The sequence below is a fragment of the Rissa tridactyla genome, chromosome 2, assembly GCF_028500815.1.
Source record: "Rissa tridactyla isolate bRisTri1 chromosome 2, bRisTri1.patW.cur.20221130, whole genome shotgun sequence".
In the NCBI taxonomy this organism is placed as follows: domain Eukaryota; kingdom Metazoa; phylum Chordata; class Aves; order Charadriiformes; family Laridae; genus Rissa; species Rissa tridactyla.
Window position 1 is genome coordinate 32,024,855 of NC_071467.1, and position 17,000 is coordinate 32,041,854.

General features: G+C 45.6%; 1 protein-coding gene across 1 annotated transcript in view; it reads left to right on the forward strand.

The window, feature by feature from the left end:
- Positions 1–1,086: 1,086 nt before the first annotated feature.
- ZNF704 (zinc finger protein 704) overlaps positions 1,087–17,000 on the forward strand; it is a 99,760-nt gene continuing 83,846 nt past the window's right edge. Inside the window, exon 1 of the mRNA XM_054193219.1 lies at positions 1,087–1,807. Within this exon, the coding sequence (XP_054049194.1) occupies positions 1,526–1,807 (282 nt within the window). The 5' untranslated portion in view covers positions 1,087–1,525. The remainder of the gene's footprint in view (positions 1,808–17,000) is intronic.

Consider the following 17,000-nt stretch of genomic DNA (forward strand, 5'->3'; position numbering starts at 1 on the left):
CCCAACGTTCCAGTGCTGCTGAGCAAAGCCACAGTAAAATGTCTGGAAATGTCACTTTTAGATGTGTGGGGAAATCCTGCTGGAAGACCTGATACACCAGAATTTGCCAGCGATTCTGTTGCGGATCTTGTCCAGAGGTGCAGTCTCAGGAAACCTTGAAAGAATGAATGAAAATAACTGGTTTGTGGGGTTGGGTTGAGGAAATTGAAACAAATTCCATCATTAGACATGAAAAGTAACTTCATTTAAGAATAGGTACTGTATTATCTATAATTTCTTGCATAGAAAGCACTGCATGCTATATTCCAAAATGAATAAATATCACTACTTTTTGACAGGGACAAATTAACCTAGCGTTAGAGGTGAAGCTTGGCCCCATGGTGACATATGGTGTATACATTTGACCCGTTGGCTTGTCTCTAAAACAGAATGTGTGGGGAGAAAGGTACTGAACACTGAAAAGGGAATTACTGTAATTCGCTCGTAAATGGAAAAGAATATAGGGCTCAAAAATGACATGTAAATGCAGACTTAAAACTTACTTGTAGAGGAAGAGGTTAGTTAGAAAAAGCATGTGGCAACCTGAAGTATAACTCAATCTCAGGAGGCTTTAATAAATGGTATAGAAGCCTGTAATAAATCTAAGCGGTGACTGCAATAGCTTAAAACTCTGATTGGCAACTATTTGCATTTAAAAAAACTTTTCAGGAAGCTATTTGAAAGCTTAAAGCGCAGAAGTACTACAATTTAAACTGGAAATTATTTCCCTAACCATCCTGAGTAGTTTTCTCCTCGACAGGCTGAATTGAAGCCCTGCTTCAATTTTTCATCTCAAAAAAACCCAAACCAAACCAACAACCCAGTCTCTTCTCAGCCTTTTTTTTCCCCAAAAGTTCCGTTTCTTTTTTTTTTTTTTTCTCCATTCATGATTTTTGGGGAGAGGTGAAATCATTGTATCCCCCCCAGGCCCCAGACATCCGCCAGTCCGTCCCGCCTGCGGCGGCTGCGGGGCACCCCCCGCCATTGACACAGACTGTGGACGCCGGGGGGGTGCGGCAGGGACGGGCCGGCAACCCGCTCCCCACGGGGCGAAGCCGGCGGGGGCCGCTCCACAGGGAAACCCCCCTTCCCCCAACCTTCCCTCCTCCGCGGCTGCGGGCGGAGGCAGCGCGGCCCCGCGCAGCGCCCGGCGGAGCCGCGCTCGGCGGGAATCCAGTCCGGGTTTTGGTGCCGGGGACCGGCGGCGGCGAGGAAAGGCGAGCGGGAGCGGACCCCGACAGCCGGGCCGGGCCGGGCCGGGCAGGCCGGCGGAGGAGGAGGGCGGCGGCGGGAGCAGGTGGGCGAGCGGTGGGGCGGACTCGCCCGCGGGCCCCCATGGCCGCGGCGCGCCCGCCGCACACACCCACCGCCGCCCGCCGGTGAGCGCCGCCGCCGCCGCCCCTTGGGCTCGGCGCTGCCGCTGCCCGTAGCCGGGGCTGAGCGCGGCGGGAGGCGGGCCGGGCCGGGCCGTGCGGGCGGAGGCACCATGCAGGCGCGGCGCTTGGCCAAGCGCTCCAGCATGGGCAGCCGGCGGCTGAGCGCGGGGCCGGCGGCCGCGCAGGCGGAGGGGGGCCGGCCCCCCAAGCCCGAGAGCGCCTGGAGGCCGCCCCGGCGGGAGGGCTCCGCCGCGGCGTTGGAGGAGGAGGACGAAGACGAGGACGTGGTGGTGGAGGTGGAGGAAGAAGAGGAGGAGGAGGAGGGCGGCCTGGGGACTCCCCCCCCGGCGCTGACCGGCCACGGCAAGGGCCCCCTCCGGGGGAGCCTGAAGGTGCGTCCCGGGAAGGGCGAGGGCGGGAGAGGGGCGGTGGCGGCAGCCGCCCGGCCCGGCCGGGTGCCGGCGGAGGGGCCCGGGCTGGGGGTGCCGGGCCGGCGGGGCGGGGCAGGCCGGGCCGCCCGGTGCCCCGGGCCGGGCCGGGGGAACGGTGGCGGGCGGCCGCGGTGCCCCGCCCCGGCCGGGCGGCCTGCGGCTGGCGGCGGGGCTGGGAGCGGGCTGGCGGCGGGGCGGCCCCCGGCGCTGCGGGCACGGGGGGCGGGCCGGGGGCGGCCGGGCCAGCGTTCAACAAGTCCCGGAGGAAGAGGGTGCCCGTGGCGGCGGGAAGGGGGCGGCCGGGGCAGGGGGGAAGGTGGCGTGCGTGGGGAGTCGCCGGTGTCAGAAGTAGTTTGAGCGTGCAGAATAACCGCTTCGCTGGGTAAAGTGCGCGGCAGCAGCGCTGCTGGGGGGCGGCGGGGGGCGTTCAGCCCGGCTCAGCTTCGCGGAGAGGCTTTTTCCAGAGCGGAGTGGCACCTACGGGGTGTGCGGGTGGGTGACAGGGTGTCGGGAGGCTCCGGCGTGGGGAGGCGGCCGTGGGATGGAGACCTGTGTGGGCGATCGGTGAAAAGTTTCTGGATGCAGCAGTAGGGTGCCGAGGCCCGATTCAAACCCCGTGGAAGCGTGGTCTGGATTTGGTGTGTTCCGGAGGGACCTGCTGAACACTGGCAGGCTGAGATCCCGCAGATTTAGGCTTAATTATTTTATCACGAGGGGTTTTCTGTAGTTATTTTGCTCTTGGGATAACCGGGATAGGACAGTTAAGTCTGTATGTAGGTCTGTGGAGGATTCATATGATAAGTTAAGCACTGGTTGTGAAAAATAAATGTGTATGAAAGTTTAAAGGGTATCCATTTGGATTGGTTTTTTAATTTATTTATTTTTAAAATTTAGATAGTGATTCTTACTTAACAAGGGTTGGCATAGTAGCAGTGCCCTCTTACCATTGGGGTATTCCCTGTATCCAGAGAAATAAAAAAAAAAAAAAAAGGAAACAAACCAAGCCAACCAAACCACAAAAAAAGTCCCCAAAGGGAAGCAGCATAAATACAAATTATCCCCATATTGTATCAGAGGAAGTTTGATAGAGCAGTGACAGGATAAATCTGACCCACTTGGGTCATTGGATCCTGTCCGTGTAGCTTTTCAGTGAATCTGTCAAAGGCCATGAGATGTGGTTATGGTCGGGATGGGTCGGGCTGTCTGTGCTACTGAGGCCTGACAGGCTGGAGAACTCTGCTGCTACAGAACCTTTTGACACTGGACAGGTATCCTGAGGATGAAGGGCACCATAATGTGCTTCTGGGCCCATCGGTCTCCCAGTTGCACCGAAACTCCAAGTGGTAGAGGAGGCTTAGAGAAACTTCCCCTGTGTACCTGGTAGGAAAAAAGTGTGAAATACTCAAATGGAGCACAACAATCTGAAATATCAACCAGATTACATAGATAAAATCTGCATGTAACGGGGGGTTATCGGAGTGTACTGTTCTCTTTGTCGGCCCTCAGCATGCTTTCGAGTAGTAGGTCTGTTAATATAAGTGTTAATACAAGGTTGCTGGTATTTCTGCTTTGCACTTAAAACTATGTGTGCGTATTAGAACATGGTGCTTGCATGTATTTACTTCTCTGGACAGTAAATCTGATGAGTGGAGTACTGTGTATTAGGCTACTTTTAGTGTATGTAATAAACTCTCAAGTCATCTTCGGTAACCAGGTGCAGGTACTGACCCTCTTGAGAAGAATATTCCTAACCATCCCGACCTGCTCAGTTTTTGCTTTCACTGTTTATACTTTGAGTACTATAAACTAAAAAAAAAAAACTGTTACAATTTCATTTTTTAAAGAAATTGTCTTTGGTTTCTGTATATTTCTTTAGGGATAGTGTAGGAGTACATAAAGCTTAATCTAAGTGTTCTTCCAAGTAATTTCAAAGCAACAGATTAAACGTGAGAGAACTGGGCATAAAATGAACGCAGAGGTCCAACTGCAAAACTGCAGGAGGCACGGTCTGGCTGCGGTTTGTCAAACGGGATTCCTGCCAAACGGAGAACTGGCATGGGGTGAGCAGCATTTGACTCCCAGACCTGGCCTTTCCGAATTGAGGTCCGGGAGCAAAGGGAATCAAAGGGGTGTCCATTGCTGAGTGAGAGCATAAATTGCTACAGTGTCCAGTACCCTTCAGAACAAGAGAAGTCCTGAAGAGCTTCAGAATTTAACCAGACTTGAAAGCATGGTGGCCCGGGTGCTGGTTTTGCAGTATACACACAACTACATATACACTACAACTGCTTGAAAGGATGTTGTAGAAAGGTTGGTGCTGGTCTCTTCTCACAGGTAATTAGTGATAGAACAAGAGGGAATGGCTTCAAGCTACAACAGGGCAGGTTTAGACTGGACATTAGGAAAAAATCCTTCACAGAAAGAGTGGTCAGACACTGGAATAGGCTGCCCAGGGAGGTGGTGGAGTCACCATCCCTGAATGTGTTTGAGAGTCGTTTAGGTGTGGTGTTGGGGGATATGGTGTAGGGGAGAACTTTGTAGAGTGTTGGTGCGTGGTATGGGTAGAGATGATGCACACGTACACTTGATGTCCGTGCCCTTGGGTGGAATGGCATTTTAAAGCTAGAGGTTTCATGGGCTCTTCACAAAGTCACTTCCATGGTTAGCACCTGTGATACATCAATGAGTACATCATAGGGTCTCCAATGGAATTAATATTTTTAAAAAGTGCCTGAGAATTTGGTTCGCTAGTCGAGATGAAAAAAGTACCTGCAGCATCAGGTCTTGTAGCTGTATTGTCTCCACCAGAAAGAAGTCCACTGTGTGGCTGCACCACTGGTGGTCCATTTTTGACCCTCACTCTTAAGTGTGGGTGTCAAGAGGCAGGAAGAAGTGCTTTATAAAGACAAATCTTATTTTCTCCAGTTTCTAAAGTCTTGGAGATAACAGGTATGACAAAAAAGAGAGTGAGAGAGACTGCTGGTCATGGGGAAGGTACAAAAATTCCTTCTTTATATTGCTGTAGACACGTAGATGGCCAAGTGGAGGACACTGGAGAACACTTAGTTGCTTTCTTTTCCCTCTGCTGTTCTAACACGATGCTGGGAGGCATGAGCGTGCTGTGTGTAATGGCAGGAGAGCCAGAGAGACTTTAAGAGCCTGTAAAGCCTTGTTGAGAAGTGCTGGTATTCTTATTTTGTCAGAACTCATTCAATCGTCTGTATAGGAAAACAGGTAACACGAAGGTGCTGATTATACAGACTCATTTTGCACGTGAAACTATCTCCGTGCAACCCATACTTGCTGCTTTGGCTGCAGCTAGATTTCCAGCCGTTTGAAATTACATGAAAAAGAATAACTAGTGTAATTACCCGTACTTTGCCTTGAAGTGTGGATTAATTTGCAGTCCTCTTTATTTCATCTTCTGTACGAAGCTTGGTTCAGGTACCACAAGCAGCCACATTAGTACTGTGCTGGGGTTAATTCACCCTGTGGAAACCGCTCTTTTTGGCAATATGGAGGGGTGGCTGTGAAGTAGGGGTCCATCAGCGCTCTGCGAAGCTGAGTTTGTCAGGTACTTGGTCAGCAAGCCCTGCTGAAAGTCGCAGAGCTACGCTAATTGGCCCGTAAACCACTAGAGCGCTATGATAGAGGATTTGGGCTGGTAACAAACATGGGCTTGCGATAACTTGCCAACATGTTGCAATGTTTTCTCTGCTGTTATAAATAGTAAAGGGCTTAGTGCTTTCTTCTGTTTAGCCCAGTTGAGCTACCACTTCATTTCCAGCTTGTTTTCTGTCCCCAGGCTCAGAGTATGGACACGGGACATTTCCAACCCAGCTGAGTATGGGGGCTGCTCCTGTTCCTCGAGTATTATGTTTCTGTGGTCTCTGCTCTTTACTTTACCATAAGCACCCATGAAATTATTCATTCCAGATACTGTCTTCTGTGTGAGCACTTCTTGGTAGTTCAGAAGGATGAATTTCCCACAAACAGATTTGTTCCTGAAACTGTGCAGCTCCCAAAATCATGAGAAATGAGCAGATGAAGAGTCTGAAAACTAAAGAGCCATAGAGCTGTGCTGTGGCACTGGAGAAATATGAAAGCCCAAGCTGTGTAAGAAAGGTTTCAACTTCATGCCCACTGGGCTCAGTTTTGCCCACCTTGCAAAGAGGAATTTGCAATAAGTACAAAGTATGGAGCACATGCAGGTCTGTGCTAAAGGTTGTGGGGCAGGGGTGGCAGATATTGGTAGGAGTCTAGGTTAATCCAGTAAAAAGTATGCTTTTGGACATGATGGAGTTTTTTTTGGCTTGGTTTTGTTCTTGTTTTGTTTTGTCGTTGTTTTATGGGGTTTTTCTTGTTATTTTGTTGTTTGGTTTTTTTTTTAATATAGAGACATCTGTGTGATATATGGGATGTAGAAGACTCTTCAGAGTTTGGAAGAAATCAGTTGCCTGTTACTTACATGCATTGCTTGGCTGGGTTGAATTCTCTCTCCACTTTTTTTCTCCTTTTCTCTGCATTCTTTTCAAAGTTGTGTGTGAATTCAATGTCATCCTTTAAATCAAACTTTCAGCTTTACTGTTTGAGTGGTTTATAGGCTCATCTTGGGCAAAACAAACTTATTTTTTGCTTGTTTAGCAGAGTGCCATTTAATTTAGTTTTCATATGTGCGTGCAAGTATATTTTAACAGGCAATTTGCAAAATGCAGGCTTCAAATACCAGATTCACTTAGTGGCGAAGAGATCTCAAAGACACATTAGAAACTTGCCTACTAACTGAAAAGTACACTGAAATATTCCCTCTCAGATTAATAACGATAAAGATATTTTTATAAATACTAATAGTTATTAATACACCAGAACTCATGTTCTAACCTTGGAGCCAGATCCTTTTAGGTGAGGCTGTGTAGGAACCCAGAACATGCGTAACCCTGTTCTACCCTTTTCTGTGAAGTGGAAGAGTAACACAAGAGATAACAAATGGATGCTGATGGACTGTGGAGAACAAGTAAAGGGTGAGAGGCAAGAGAGGCAGATTAACGCCAGCAGCTTAGCCATGTTTTTGTAAGTAGATAAACTTTATTAGTTTTTAAATTTCAAACTTCATTCAGTTTCTTTAAGTCCTTGAGTGAAAACCTGGCAAGTGAAGTGTGGTGCATGACTAGACTTGGGATTTTTAACTCCATATAAAAAATTCTTTTAAAGGTTTATATATACCATGGATTAGTGGAGGCAGAGCTGAGGGTTGTAAGACTGTAAGATGGTGTTGTGGGTTTTTTTCTCCACTCTCCTATAACAAAGAATGAATGGGTGTAATTTGCAGAGGATTTTTAATGTAATATTTTTGTTGTTGTTTGTTGGACACAGACCAAGTATAACCACTTTGCCCTTAAAAGGAATTGTATTAGAAAATTGTAACTATGTGAGAATTAAGAGGTACAGTGGAGCCACTAACAGTTTTGATCCTCATTTGCTAGGCTGTTTTCAGTCTACAACGAGTTAAACTGAGAATGATCAGTTGGCTGCTTTCAGATATGTAGTCTGTACCATAGACATGTGCTGCTCAGCCTTTATCACAGAATGGTTGAGGTTAAAAGGGACCTCTGGAGGTCATCTGGTCCACCCCCCTTCTTTCTCAAGCAGGGACATCTAGAGCTGGTTGCCCAGGACCATGTCCAGGTGGCTTTTAAATATCTGCAAGGAGACTCCACAACCTACCATGGCAACCTGTGCCAGTGCTTGGTCACCCTCACAGTGGAAAAAGTGTTTCCTTGATATTCAGAGGGAACCTCCTGTGTTTCAGTGTGTGCCCATTGCCTCTGGTCCTGTCCCTGGGCACCACTGAAAAGAGCCTCGTTCTGTTCCCTTTACACCCTCCCTTTAGGTATTTGTAGATATCTGTAAGATCCCCCTGAGCCTCCTCTTCTCCAGGCCAAACAGTCCCAGCTCTCTCAGCCACTTCTCATAGGAGAGATTTTCCAGTCCCTTAATCATCCTGGTGGCCCGTTGCTGGACTCGCTCAGTATGTCCATGTCTGTCCCATACTGGAGATCCCAGAACTGGACCCGGCACTCCAGGTGTGGCCTCACCAGTGCTGAGCGGAATGGAAGGTTCACCTCCTTCTACCTGCTGGCAATACTTTGTCTGGTGCAGCCCAGGACACCATTCACCCTCTTTGCCACAAGTGCAAATTGGTGGCTCGTGTTCAACTTGGTATCCTCCAGGATGCCAGGGCATTTTCTTTAAAGCTGCTTTACAACTGGGCAGCCCCCAGCATGTGCTGGTGTCTGGGGTTGTTCCTCCCCAGGTGCAGATTTCACATTTTCTCTTGTTGAAACATCATGAAGTTCTTGTTGGCTCATTTCTCTAGTCTGTCAAGGTCCCTTTGGATGGCAGTATGACCATCTGGTGTATCAGCTGCTCTTCCTTGTTTTGTGTCATCTGGAAACTTGCTGAGGTTGCACTCTGCCCCATCATCCACATCAGTAATGAAGATCTTGAACAGGACTGGGTCCAGTGGTGACCCCACCATTTACTGGCCTCCAACTAGACTTTGTGCTGCTGATCAACACCCTCTGGGCCTGTCCGTCCAGACAGTTTCTATTGCACCTCACTGCCTGCTCATTCAGCTCATACATTAACAGCTTGTGTATGAGAATGTTATAGGATATGGCAACAAAAGCCTTCCTCAAGTCTAGATAGAGAATATCCGCTGCTCTCCCTTCATCTGCCAGGCCAGTCATTTTGTCCTATAAGTTCATGAGGCTGGCCAAACATGACTTCCCCTCAGTGAAGCCATGCTAACTACTCACACTGATTTTCTTGTCCTTCATATGCCTGGAAATGGTTTCCAGACTCCATCGTGCTCCCGGGAATCAAGGTGAGGCTGATCAGCCAGTAGTTCCCTGAGTCCTCCTTCTTGAAGACGGAAGTAACATTTTTTGTATCTGAAAACTAGGTATTGAGAAAGTGCTTTTCATGGTCTGGTAACTAACATTTGTAATGTGTCCTACAAGAAATGCGGACACATGGGCCATCTTGGACCCCTGTGCTCTTCCAACCTAGCTTCTGACCCAAGGTTATGGAGAAGCCTGACAGTCCTGTAGATCAGCTTTGAACCCTTGAGTCCTACTCAAGGGTTTTCCTACCTGCTAGATTAGAAATTCCAGTGCTAGGAGAGCACCAGAGAGATCTTAGCAGACTGCAGGATAAATCTGTGCCTCAAACTGTGCCACTGGGCCATCTCAAAGATGGGAGCTTTGCTGCTTGGGCAGTAGGGAACATGCTGGTCCTGGCTGATGTCTGCTCTGCAAATAGTGCTGTGGATTGAGCAAGGGTTTTCCCCTCAGAATGAGAATGCTCGTTGGCTTTGTAATACTTTCAAGTGATTTATTGAATTGCTTATTTCTAAAAATAGCGAGCGGCTTGACTATTCCTGATGCTCGAGGCCAGCCCAAAGAATACAGAAGGACGGTAGACTAAGAGAGAAACTCTTGTTAGTTTTTGTGTTTATTTGTGAAAATTGAACAGGAAATGTAAAGCGCACAGAAGGAACGTGCACTAGCTCCTATGGTGATCAGCTTCAATTTCACGGAGTTGTGTTGATGTTTTTCAGAGTAGCATGTTGCTGAGCAGAGCCCATAGGAATTTAATGTTATCGCTGCTGCTGAACAATCTGTGATGGGATCACTTTCACTGCTCTGGCACTTTGCCAAACTTTCCAGTCCCAACCAACGATTGCCGTGACATTTGTCTCATTGTATTGAAAAGTACATGTGTGGGTGGTATTTGTTGTTTGACAGCAAAACTAATGACGACAGGAAACTGAACAACTTCTGTTGCTTGAACTCTGGATAAAAATACAGATCTTTTGATTGGGGATTTTTTGCAAAATATAAATAATCAAACTTCCATAAAATCCTGACCCAGGTGAAGTTGATGGAAGAGTCCTGCTAGTTTAAGCAGATTTGGGATTTCAGACCAATTATGTAACCACAAGGGTGTATCCATTCGTCTCCTAAAACCTTTCCACAACAGTCCTAATAATTTTTAAGTATTGCTTCAGACTATAGAATATGAATATATATTATGACCACCGGACACAGAATCAGAGGGAAGGTAAAACGCCTCAATGATTAGATACCGAAGTGTGAAATTATATAGCTCATCGTTGTGCCATCTTTAATGTATTTTTTTAACACAGCAGAGAAGAGGTTACTTGAACTTCAGATAGGCAACGCAATTATAACAGGCAGTCATAAGACTGGATAGTTACTTAAATATTTTTTTCTGCTTCAGCAGATAAAGTGGCTAACGCCTGCATCGTACTGACATAGAGAACAAATTGTACAATAACCTTCTACAAATTGAACTTTGTAAAGTTGGCAAGCTAAACATTTGAGCCAACCTGATCTTTTCTGTGTACGTGCATAACCCTTTGAAATGGCGGAAAGAACTCTCTTTGGATCAAAAATGGTTTTGACCTCATATTTCTCAACAAGTCACTTTTTTTTTAATGTAACTGTGACAAATATAAGTACTGCCAAAGGAAAAAAAAAATCTGATTCTTCTACTTTGAAATACTTCTAAAGAGAACACTGTGATGCAGTTCTTGCTGCTCTTAGGTCTAACTTAGTGGTGGTTCCTCTGTAGCTCGTGGTTCATAAGGCCATGGAAAGTGGTCCTCATCTGGTTTACAGAGCTGTATGGAAAAAAGCAGAAAAAAATGAATAAGGGTGAACTGGTGTTTGCGAAGGATTTGCATTGATACTTTGCCTCAACATGCATGGCCACCACTGTTGTAGACAATTGTTCTTACTTTCTCATGGCAGGAGAGAAGTGGTTGGTCTTGCAGGTGTTTCTCTTTCTATGTTGGTAGGTCCCTTGGCTGGAGCAGCAGCCTTTGCAGCACAGAATGCTTTGTGTGAAGGCACTGGGTAAAACCAAGAGGTGTTTGTGGAGCCGTGGTGAGATGATTTAATATTTTGTTGGTTCCGAAACGGGTGAAGAATTCCCCTCTCTGTCCTTCCTCCAGCTCCCAGCCATGCACTGGCTACCTTGGACTTGTGCCAGAATTTGTTGTGTGCTTTTGTGGGCTACCGAAACAGCGGGAAACACGTGCAGCAGAGAGTCTCTAGACTCCGTAACCTCAATAAGTTAAGGTGACTCAGGGAAGGGCCGGTCAAGCATCTTGATAGTGCAGAGGAAAAGAAGGGATATCACAGCTAGGACATGCATAGGGAGGAAAAGAAAGGCGAGCAAGGGAGCAAGCCTTCCTCCTTTAGAGGACAGCATCCTTTTGACTGGTTGGGCTGTGCTTGACTTTGGGCTTGATTGTTCTTCAGGTTCTTTGTGAAGGCTCTTCTCCAATGAGACATAGTTGCATCCCTCTAGTGCTTTGATAGAGGGCTGGTTTCTGGAGTGGCTGAGGAAGAGAAGGTCACGTTTGGTCTCTGCAGGTTTCTCCGAGTGTTATTCCATTGCTTCATAGGATAATGAGATGGAACTCTCTGGTACCATTTCTCTGTGTAGTCAGACCCAAAAATAAACTAAGTTTTTGGCACCTCTCCCACTCTGAACAGGAAAACTGCTAAATGTTTTTGTCTGGAGCCAAACATAGATTTGGGAGAATCTCTTAACTGTGGGCAACACTCCTTGCTTGTTCATCTCTTCTGAGGGACCATGCTTTGTAATTCCAGGATTGAGATCGGTTAGAGGAGATAAGGATGTGCACTTAATTCTGGTTCTGATTCTTAGTTGATTTAGATCAGCACTGGCCCTTGAAGCTTTCATTCACAGTGCCTGCTTCATTCAAAAGTTACAACAGTTGGATACATCTGTGAACTACCTTGGTTTAATTTAACTGAAATCCCATCATTTAAACAAACAAAAAAAGAGCAGTCTCTTTATTCCCAGAATGTTAAGGCAAATGGATTACATTTCCATATCCTTTTAAGTGATTTGGGATCTGCAGCATCTCATCTTGGCCGGCTACTTCTGAAGACAGACAGTTGCTTCTGACCTTAGAAATCTCACACCTCTCTGTACCATATTTGCAAGAGATCTTGAAAATAAAACTAATCTGTTTTTCTTCTCTGTAGACATACTCTGCTATGTATCTCTATCCAGACAGAGGAGGAGGGCTTTCAAATGCAGATGAACCAATCAAGGGTTTCTTACTGAGGAGCAGTGAGGCAGCATTTCCAAAATCTAGTAAGGGAGTTCCCCGCTGCCTCTTGTATGGTGTGATTTTTGGGAGCTCTTCTTACTCAATCCCGAGTGAGGTGATAAAAGTGGTGGTGGTATTTCTCCCTTCTGCTTTGAACCGCTGCCATCCTTACTGATCCCAAACCACCAGCAAATGAAAAGAGAAACAAGTGGATCTTCTTGTAGATCTCCAGCAATGGTGTCGAAATAGTTGAAATTAAAGATATTTTATTTCTACATGAAATTCGGGTAATACAGGCCAGACCGATATTTCTGTCCATAAGACAATCCGTACACAAGGCTGTATTAAGTTACTTAAAACCGAAGCTGTTCTGTACAACTTCTTAATGTAGACAGAATCAAAATTAGGGGCAGCAAAGACAGTAGAAACTTTCTCACTGCCATTAGGACTCTCTTTGCATCTCTTACAAGTAGGAAAAATCACCATTTCAGAGAAAATAGATGTTCATAGGCTTACCATAGAAAATACCCTGATGTGAGTTTTCACGGCTTCAGCCAGTGCAGTGAGAACAGCTGATTTGGTGGTGCTCACTAATTACAGATTGTAATTGTGAGCAGTAATGTAATAGAAATAAGAACAAAAAAGTTTGTTTGAACTTCCCTGCTACCCTGCATTAGCACACTCGTTTTTATCTCCAATTCCAGACTTTTCAAACTTTCCCAGTGGTGGCCAGCAAGACCCAGGTGTATCCTCTTCTTCTGCCCTTCAGTGCTCCTTGGCCAGCCCAGGGCAGGCATTTCCAGTCCCTCTCCTGTCCTGTGCATAGGCGCAGCTTGTCCTGGTGGCACGGGGCACTTCTCATGCTGCTTTTGCCGCAGGAGAGGCGAGGAGGATGCGCTGCCTGGCAAACACCCGTCCCGCTCGCACGGCCAGGCACGTACGTCGCTGCAAGAAAATGTGATAATTGGTTTAGTTCATTTTAAACTCGCTGTTTGGGAAGCCAGTAATTGGCAAGGCAATTATGGCTGCCTGTTCCTGCCGGCCAAGTCCTTTTTAGCCTGGTGGAGTATCCAAGCGCTCTATGATGAGCGTGTTTAGCAAATACTGAAGTGCAACAACAGGATCGCTAAATGAAAAATGAACCTGCTTTTCTTGCGACTACGATCCTCCACTTTCCTTCTGTTTAAGGCTTTCCAAGCTAGCTTCTTAATTTTTAGATGTTTAGAGGCAGTGTGTTTCTCAGGGGCTTGTTTTATTTAAGAAAAGGAAGACAGGGCTGAAAGACGTCTGCTGAGATCCTTCCAGACGTGCCATGCCGGGGGGCTGTCGTCCAGTTGAACCCAGCTAGCCGTGTCCGCAGGCATCCACTTGCCTGTGCAGCATCTCCAGACTACAGAGCATGGAGTTATTTCTTTGAGAATTAAACATTGCAAGCAAATTTTGAAGATATATGCATTCAATAATTGGTATTAATTTATGGTAATGGTTACTAATTGGTGTCTGATTATCTTAGAAGTCATGTCATGTGCTTTTCTGTAAGGAAATGGATATGGCTCGTATGGGATGGGAAAGGAAGCTGCTGTACTTTCACATCTTCATCCTTTTGTTCATATGGTAGAGAGAAAAAGGCTCAAATATCTCTGAACCATTTTTGTTTTGACCTGAAAATGGTGTATGGGAAGGGCCATGGATTCCCAGTCTTCCTCGCGGTCTCCCCCTGTAATCTTAGTAACATCTCTCTGTCCAGTTTTAATAACCTCTGTGCTGCTGGGGCCAGTTAGTGCAGAACTTCAAATGTCACAAATTGGCAATTGTTCTATTTGGGATACAAGAAGTACCTGGATGGGCACCGAATTTCAAATGTGGGAGTGAAAGTTTCTGTCATTCATCTGGGTAGATGGTACATAATTCAGAAACACCTTAGGCTGGTGCTGGGGCACACGGGTTTTGTAGATGAGTTATATTTAGCCAGATAAGCGCTGACATACATGTGATGATGAAAGGGTGGAAACTTCTTGCTGACTCCTAGTTCTTGCTGCCTAACACCATATCGTGAATCCAGGCCACACACATGTTTAGATTTGTATTTTAAAATCTAGAAAATACATTCTGTGGATGGTTTTGTATATTCAGTCAAATGCTGAAGATAGGGACTTTGTCCTAGCCTGGCTGAAAATGATTACTACGTTACTATACAGTAATGCATACTACATATTGTAAAGAACACTTACAGTGACCTTAAAATGCAGTATCTTCTGTATTGTTAGAGAGCAGCAGTTTACAAATGCTTAGAGTGATTAGATTGACATGGTTTATATGTAATGAGCAACTGCTGGTGAAGTGAGTAATTAAATGCAAAATATACTCGAAAATGTAATAATACATTGAAATTCAGGGCAGATTATTTCCAAGCATCATTACGAGAATCTGTCTTATCTCTTTGTATTCCAGTATGAATAAAGATTTCTGGTGAATTGGAAATTCAATGCATTCTGTCCTTCCAGTGAGGATGCCGTTTGAGATGGCAAAAATTAGAGCCTTTTTACATAAAAAACTCTGTTATGGGAACTTGAACTGGAAATACTGTATGAAGTAGTACGAATAAACCAAAACCTTTGTCCTTCTGGGGATTTAACTTAACTGTTTTTTATTTGCATGATGTTATCTTGGTAATAAGTTCGGTATTTCTCATTGTTGCTTGTGAACTTTATTCCTGATTTCTTTGTTGTTCAGAAAAGCGGCTTATCCCTGTCCCTAGAGGATAGCCTAGCTGTTCAGGCTGGCCTGAAAAGAGCCTTGCAGTTACTAAGCTCTTGTTATGGCTGGACTTTTAAAATGTGTATCATATTAAGGACATACATTTCATTATTGTTTTCCATTAATACACTATGGTGAAATATCTTGATTCCTTATTTTCCTTCCCCTGTTGAGCTGCATTTTTCTTCTGTAGTGGATCAAAAATGTTGTTAAAGCCTTGTTTAAAAAAAAATAATCGTGTGACTTTTGTTTTCTTACCAGATGGAAGTTTTATTGGCAGTCCCTAGCACTTAGCATGCTTACAACTATTTCAGAAAACAGAAAGAGATGGTCATAAAGTCAGAATGAAAAAATTGTTTATAAAAACCAAAAGAGTTATACAGCAGGTTGGCTGGTGCTAAACCATCTTGTAGCTATTGGTGTTTAATCAAAAGAGTTTTTTGATGGAATTAGACCAACCGATTACATAGTAAGTCAGATGGAAATCAAAAATCCTTATTCTGAACTGTCTTCTTTAACAGCTATATAGTGTTGATACTGTACATAGGACATATTGTACATATTGTGGCTAGGACTCACAATTAAGTTAAAATTATTTATTGACAATGCACATTTATCCAGCATTGGAGCCATGTGTTGGGTGACTGTTGTTGGGGGTGTTGGGTTTTTTTTAATAGTTTTTTAATTAACGTGTTCTCTCCCCTCCTCCTGCCTCCCTGCAATGTGGAAAGCATCCAGTGTGGCTTGTAAGGGATCCTGGTGGTTTTGGAATGAAGTGACACTGCGGTTGAGTCCAGTTATGGTGGCCTGTAGCTGAAATAAAAGAAGTATAACTTTACGGGTTGAGGGAGAAAAGGAAGTTTGTACAAAAATGGAAACATGGCAATGGCATCAGGATTATTAAGATAAGTCTTTTTTTTTTTTTTAAGCAGCTAGTTTCCCAAAGCGTATTCCCAGTAGCGTGTTTTTTTTTTTATAGGGAGTTTTGGATGCAGTCAACTTTTGTGCAGGTACTTCCCTACACCCCCATAATTTTAAATTAGTAAAATTTTTACCCCCGTAAATTAAAATTAGTGTTTTTTACAGGTACTTTTATTGCTGTTGTTATAAAATGAGCTCTTTTATCTGTATGAACAAAACATAATAGGCCATAGTTGCAAGATTATTTAATTTACCCAAGCCTCTAGGATTCAAACTGTGCACGGAGGGGACTTTCTCAGACATCTGAGTCCTTCCAGAATCCCAGCAGACAACGTGAGGAGAAATAGGAGTTAACCGGTGTCCCCCCAGAAGATCAGGGGAGCCTGCGGGGCTCTCATGGCCATCCTGCTGCCTGACAGCGTGACACAAGCCTTGCTCTGCCGAGCCCCTGTTTGCTGGCCTGCTTCTTGGCAGGCAGATGCAATCGGTGTCTACATCTTCTTCAGCTGGAGTAAATCGTTGTAGCTTCATTGAAGATCATAAAGTCATAGAATGGTTTGGGCTGGAAGGGACCTTAAAGATCACCTAGTTTCAACCCCCCTGCCATGGGCAGGGACACCTCCCACTAGACCAGGCTGCTCAAAGCCCCATCCAACCTGGCCTTGAACACTTCCAGGGATGGGGCATCCACAACTTCCCTGGGCAACCTGTTCCAGTGCCTCACCATCCTCATAGTGAAAAATTTCTTCCTGATATCTCATCTAAATCTGCTGTCTTCCAGCTTGAAGCCATTACCCCTTGTCCTGTCACCACATGCCCTTGTAAAAAGTCCCTCTGCAGCTTTCTTGTAGGCCCCCTTGAAGTAGTGAAAGGCTGCAATAAGGTCTCCCCGGAGCCTTCTCTTCTCCAGGCTGAACAACCCCAACTCTCTCAGCCTGCATTCATAGGAGAGGTGCATCAGCCCTCTGATCGAGGTGCTGCCTCAAGCCACAGGGTTGGAGGCAGTGCTGCTTGGGCATGCGATGCTCTGTGCTGGGCAGCTGCCTTCTGCTTGTAAACTTCCATCACATCCACTGCCCGACTCCTCGTTGGTAAATCAGCCCCTGAATTGTTAATAAAACCGTCAACAAAGTAGGCAATTCTTTCGGTATTTTTTCTCTATTGCCATCTGTTGGTGTAGGCCATTACAAAGCCTGTTAAAAATGAGGTCTGTGCTCCTGGTGTGCCCACCTGGATCTGCAGGTAACGCGTAAAAAAATTGGAAATTTGAAAGAACATAGGTGGGAGTCAGTTTTCACATTC